At 37.5% G+C, this 5,843-nt stretch overlaps 1 protein-coding gene across 1 annotated transcript; it reads left to right on the top strand.

Moving 5' to 3' along the window:
• The first annotated feature begins 2,700 nt into the window (after positions 1-2,700).
• LOC120768743 (piggyBac transposable element-derived protein 4-like) lies at positions 2,701-4,733 on the top strand. The gene is made up of 2 exons (XM_040095515.1): positions 2,701-2,941; positions 3,037-4,733. The coding sequence occupies exon 2, from the start codon at positions 3,045-3,047 to the stop codon at positions 4,731-4,733; it is 1,689 nt and encodes a 562-aa protein (XP_039951449.1). The 5' UTR covers positions 2,701-2,941; positions 3,037-3,044.
• The last annotated feature ends 1,110 nt before the right edge of the window (positions 4,734-5,843 follow it).

Below are 5,843 nucleotides of genomic sequence, written 5' to 3'. Positions count from 1 at the left end.
CTTCTAGTACTACGAAATCTATGTCTGTAAATAACATGCTTTGAATCTTGATGAACGTACCAGCACCTACTTATTCAATCTTTTCGCAAATATATCACCTGAAAGTGAGTGAATGGTAGTTGCAATGAGTGATTATCTCTCAAAAGCCCTAGCCTCCTTCAGCTAAATTGAAGCCTGTGTATTTGAAGTTAATCCGTTTTTGACAATAACAGTTCTAAGCTCTCGAGACCTTTATACGGTTGTGGATTTTTCAGTATTCCATAAGCCGCATTAATTTATTAACTTATGGTTAGGAGTATGAGTTATTTTATTAGAATGAGAACGACTTTGGAGATGTTAATCTCTACACATCCAACATTAACACAGAAAAAAGGGCTAATATGTTAGTATGAATGTAAATAAATTTCAGTCCAATCGTCAAATAGGTTCTTAACTTTGGGTTCTGGTCTTTGGTTCTTAACTATAGTCGCCTTTTCGATTAATTAACCGGCCTTTGCTTATTAAGGCGGTAATTTAGATGTATTTTCCCCAAAAAATCTTACTAATTAATGTAATAATTCTTAATTGAATTGAAAACGAGTTGAAAATAAAATACAACTCGCCGGGTTGTTGTCCGCACTGAAGATTTGGTTGCGTGTAAGTCTGCCGGTTTCTGTCTAGGCTGTAGATTTGGTTGTGTGCATTGATAAAAGAGCAATCACGTGATGAATTTTAATCATTAGAAAAAGTACAAAAACACAAGTAAGTAAAACAGCTGATCGTCAATCGATTAGTCGGCTGTGCGAAAGGCAAAAACTGGTTTCTCAATTATAATTATTTTGTACTAAATTAATGCGGCTGTACAAAAAGGCCATAAGGCTTTAAAGTAGTAATTTATCATATGGCAAATAAGGAAGAAATCTTAAGATCAGAACTAGAATCAAAACTAGGCTATACTAAAAGCCAGCTCCTTAAAAGTATAAATAAGGAAAATGAGGAAGTCGAAGACCATAATAAGAGTCATCACTATAAAACTGGATTAAAGATATTAAAGAAAAGGAGAGTAGAAGATAAAATTGGGTATAACATTACTTTAGTAGACGTTTTAAAATATACCCGATTAAGAATAGTCTGCTATCAATTCTTGCGTTCAGCTAAGTTCTTGACGTCACGATTTCTAACCTTTTGGTCATCCGAAAAGTAAAACAGTAACATATTCTGGATTAGTATAAATGTATTTATCTTATGACGCAAAGTAAAAATATGTAAGGTCTGGTAAAAAGAAATCAATTATTTTTGCATAAAATTAAAGGTTTTATTTAGCATAATAAGAGTGATCCGATTTAGGTCAAATATGCACCGTTTTATTTGATAATAAGATAGGAACAGGTACTAATCATTTGGTTCAAGGGCTGTAAGTTCGAGGCATAAGAATCGCCTAGAGGTTCAGGTGGGCCACTATCAAGGTATTTAGCTGAGGAAACACAAAGAGGAAAAACAAACGATTTTGTATCATGCTGAACTCCTAGAAAATCGAAAAAGCATTTATAAGACGGTCGGAATCCGCTATCCATACAAAAAATTATAGTTGTATCGATATTTTAATCAATTGGTTTTTCAGAGCATATTGCAGTTTTGACATGTTTAAGTGTGCTCTGCCCAATCCACAAAACGCGAGACACACCACAATTTGCGTCAACTACCGTGAGATAAGCCTCCTTAACATCGCATATACTAAGGTTCTATTGAGCGTTCTGTGTGAAAGATTAAAGCCAACCGTCAACAAACTGTTTGAACCTTATCAGTGTGGCTTTAGACCTGGAAAATCAACAACTGAACAGATATTTGCCAAATCTTGGAAAAGACCGTAAAAAGAGAATCGACGCACGCCACTTCTTCGTCGATTTCAAAGCTGCTTTCGACAGCACGAAAAGGAGTTGCCTTTATGCCACGATGTCTGAATTTGGTATCCCCGCAAAACTAATACGACTGTGTAAATTGACGTTGAGCAATACCAAAAGCTTCGTCAGGATCTGGAAAGACCTCTCATCTTATCAAACAAACAATCGTCGCACTCGCAACTTGGCTCCTATGTCACTGTTGACAGTCATCACTTCGAAGTCGTAGATAATTTCGTCTATCTTGGAACCTGTATTAACACCACCAACAATTTCATCCTGGAAATCCAACGCAGAATAACTCTTGCCAACAAGTACTACTTCGAACTGAGTAGGCAATTAAGAAGTAAAGTTCTCTCTCGACGAACAAAAACCAAAATCTATAAGTCACTCATTATTCCCGTCGTGCTACTAATATGGTGCAGACGTTTGGACGATGACAACAGCTGATGAGTCGACGTTGCCAGTGTTCAAGCGAATAGTTCTACGAAAGATTGGCATTGGCCACGGCGAATATTGCATTCGATGAAACGCTGACCTGTATGAGATATACAACGACATTGACATAGTTCAGCGAATTAAAAGACAGGGGCTACTCTGATTAGGTCATCTCGTCCGAATGGACGGAAACATTCCAGCTCTGAGAGTATTTGACGCAGTACCCGCGGCAAAAGGAGGACCTCCACTCTTTAAGAAAGACCAGTTGAAAAAGGATCTGGCTACACTTGAAATCTTTTATTGGCGTAAACAGCAAAAAGAAAGAACGAGTGGCGCGGATGTGAACTCAGCTAGAACCGAAATCGAAGGATAATAAAAAGATGCTAAGCCTCTTAGGAAAGGTTCTTTAAATAACACCTTTTTTGCAGTTTACCACCTTTTGACTGAGTGTAGCGTGAGATTGACGAGCACAGGATGATTAACCCTAGACATCTAACCTTCGTCGATTCGACGAGTACAAGAAAGAATATTCGTTTCCTCTCTTGCCCGCGAGGTTTGATCATCCCAACGTTGCTTGTCAACTCAGTGTTCGCTGAGCTTTTCTGAGAGGCACACGTGTTTGGTGGGTAAGTACGATATTTTTCTAGATATTACGATAATGCTCGTCGTTTCGACGAATGGTTAGGGATTTAATGTAATATATGTTTTTTATTTTTTACAGTTTTAATCATGTCTTCAAGGCGATTGCTGTGTGTGGAAAGTATAATGCGTTTATTAATGGACGAGGACGATGACGGGGCATTGGAGGAGTTATCCGATAGCGAAACTGAAGACACTGAATTGGTGGATAATGTTGAAGGTGATAATCAGTCAGAAGAGTCGTCATTACTTTCGGGCGATGAAGACATTCATGAGGGGGTTTCTGGTGCTTTGATGGATGATGTGCCGGGACTTGCAACACCTTCTGCTTCAAACGAATTAAGCTCAGGTAACGATCCTAGTATTTTGGCATTCTCAAGCAGCACTATCCGCAGTCGGTCCCGTCATGTTTGGGTTACGCGCAAAGGGCGAACTTCGAATAGAACTGCAGCAATAAATATAGTACGTGGAGCCAGGGGGCCAACTCGCGCAGTAAAGGATATTGTCGACCCGCTAATGTTATTTGAACAATTTATAACAAATCAGATAGTAGACGAGATTTTAAAATGGACAAACTTAGAGATTGAGATGAAAAGACAGAACTATGAGTCAATATCATCTACGCAAAAAAACACTAGCAAAGAGGAGATCAGAGCCCTGTTGGGAATTATGGTGTTAACTGCAGCATTGAAAGACAACCATTTGACGTTGACCCTTGATGAATTGTTCAGTTCAGAGTATTGTGGTACAAGATATGTATCTTGTATGAGCAAAGACAGGTGCGAATTCCTTCTTCTATGTCTACGTTTTGATGATAGAGCAGTTCGCTTACAACGGCAAATAAACGATCCTTTTACCCCCATAAGAGATATATGGGAAATGCTTATTGTCCAGTGCCGCCAAAACTACGTTCCCAGAACAAATGTTACTGTTGAAGAGCAGCTACTGGCTTTCCGCGGCAGGTGCAAGTTCAGAATGTATATACCAAATAAACCCGACAAGTATGGGGTCAAGTTAAAAATGATGTGTGTTCCATATCTCGGAAAAGTAACCAATACAGGAGGGATGCCTTTTGGAGAGTACTTCGTAAAGGAACTTACTCGTTGTATTCATGGCACGAACAGAAACGTTACCATGGACAATTGGTTTACCTCAATACCACTAGCAAAGCAATTACTTCAGCAGCCTTATAAGCTGATAATTCTAGGAACATTACGTTCTAATAAAAGGGAAATTCCAGAAGAAATGAAGAACAAGAAAAAGAGTAACAGGAATAATCAAACCACCGAAGTCAATGCATCCAGAAAGGTGAATACATCGATGTTCGTGTATGATGGACCCCTTACACTTCTTTCCTTCATACCTAAACCATCAAAAATGGTTTACATGCTTTCCTCTTGTGATGAGGAAGCCTCAGTTAATCCAGATAATAAAAAACCACGCATGATAGAGTTCTACAATTCTACAAAAGGTGGTGTTGACACATTTGATCAAATGTGCTCTGTAATGTCATGGAGCAGAGAAACCAATCGATGGCCAATGTGCGTTTTCTATGGAATGATGAATGTAGCATGCATCAACAGCTACATACTTTATTGCCACAATGTCTCGGTACAGGGTGAAAAAATACTGCCTAGGCGTGATTTTATGATGAAGCTGCATTCGCAACTTGTAGAACCTTGGCTGAAAATCCGACATGAAATTCGTACCATGCCGACCCACACCAAAAACAAAATAACAGAGATATTATTTCCCAATAATGATGAAAATCAAGGTTAAAGCCAACCATCAGCCACCAATGACCTTCAACCAGCAGAGGCACCAACTAGTAATAAAAGGAAAGCTTGCGGTCTATGTTCCTATAAAGAAAGGCACATGACAAAGACGGTATGCGCAAAATGTAACACTGCAATTTGTGGTGAGCATAAAGTTGATTTTTGCATAAAATGCTCTTTAAAAAATTAGTTTTTATATCTTTTTCAAAATATTTATAATGTTTTTATTAAAGTACGCCAAAGAAGAAATGTCTGTTATGTGTTTCTCTATTTTAAGTTTTTTTATAAATATGTTGTCTTCTCGGATCTTAATAAAACTAGTACCTTAATTAAATATGTGTTCAACAAATACAATTTGAAATAGAATATAAAATTAATGTTTTATTTCGTACAATAGTTCCTGAAATACATATATTTGCAATTAAAATAATTAAAGATTGTTTAAATGCATGAAATAAAGACACTCTAACAATGCTCGTCGAATCGACGAATGGTTAGGGTTTATAGGGGGCTACTGAAGGTTAGCTGTCTAGGGTTAAAAGTAAGTAAACACTCAGCAAAGTGGCGTTCATACACTTGGGTAAAATTTCAATGATACTACTCCTCGTTTTTGTATGTGTGTACGGCAAAATCTTATCAATACTTCCTTCTGGACTATCTTTGACTGATCTTTGTAAGGTCAAAACTAAAACTCATTCGATAGGATTTGTAATGAGTCGTGAGCAAAGCCAACTTCAATAGATTTCTGGCTCCACAAAAAATTGTCTTTTGTGTCGAAGCCTGATCGCGAACTCGAGAATTAGGCTTGAAATCTTTTTTAAAATAACCACTCCTACGTGACATCATATGTCTTTCACTATGCTTTTAATTTGTCAACCTTATAGAAAGTAAATTACATACATTTATGTCATTATTTTGACAGTTTGTTTTCTAGTGTCTGTCAGTTTTCTAAATGGTTCTTTCAAGCTTCATACTCTTAGTTGAAATGAAAGTTCGCTTCTCCAACTTTTTTAGTTAACCAAATATTTAATGTCGGCCCCACTACAATCTTCTCTGCTTCTACGGCGCACATAGTGCTCAACCTGGAAATGTATATGTACATATGTATTCCTCA

The sequence above is a fragment of the Bactrocera tryoni genome, chromosome 2 (genome assembly GCF_016617805.1).
Source record: "Bactrocera tryoni isolate S06 chromosome 2, CSIRO_BtryS06_freeze2, whole genome shotgun sequence".
In the NCBI taxonomy this organism is placed as follows: domain Eukaryota; kingdom Metazoa; phylum Arthropoda; class Insecta; order Diptera; family Tephritidae; genus Bactrocera; species Bactrocera tryoni.
Note: the sequence above shows the minus strand (reverse complement) of the source record. Positions and strands in the feature narration are given on the sequence as shown.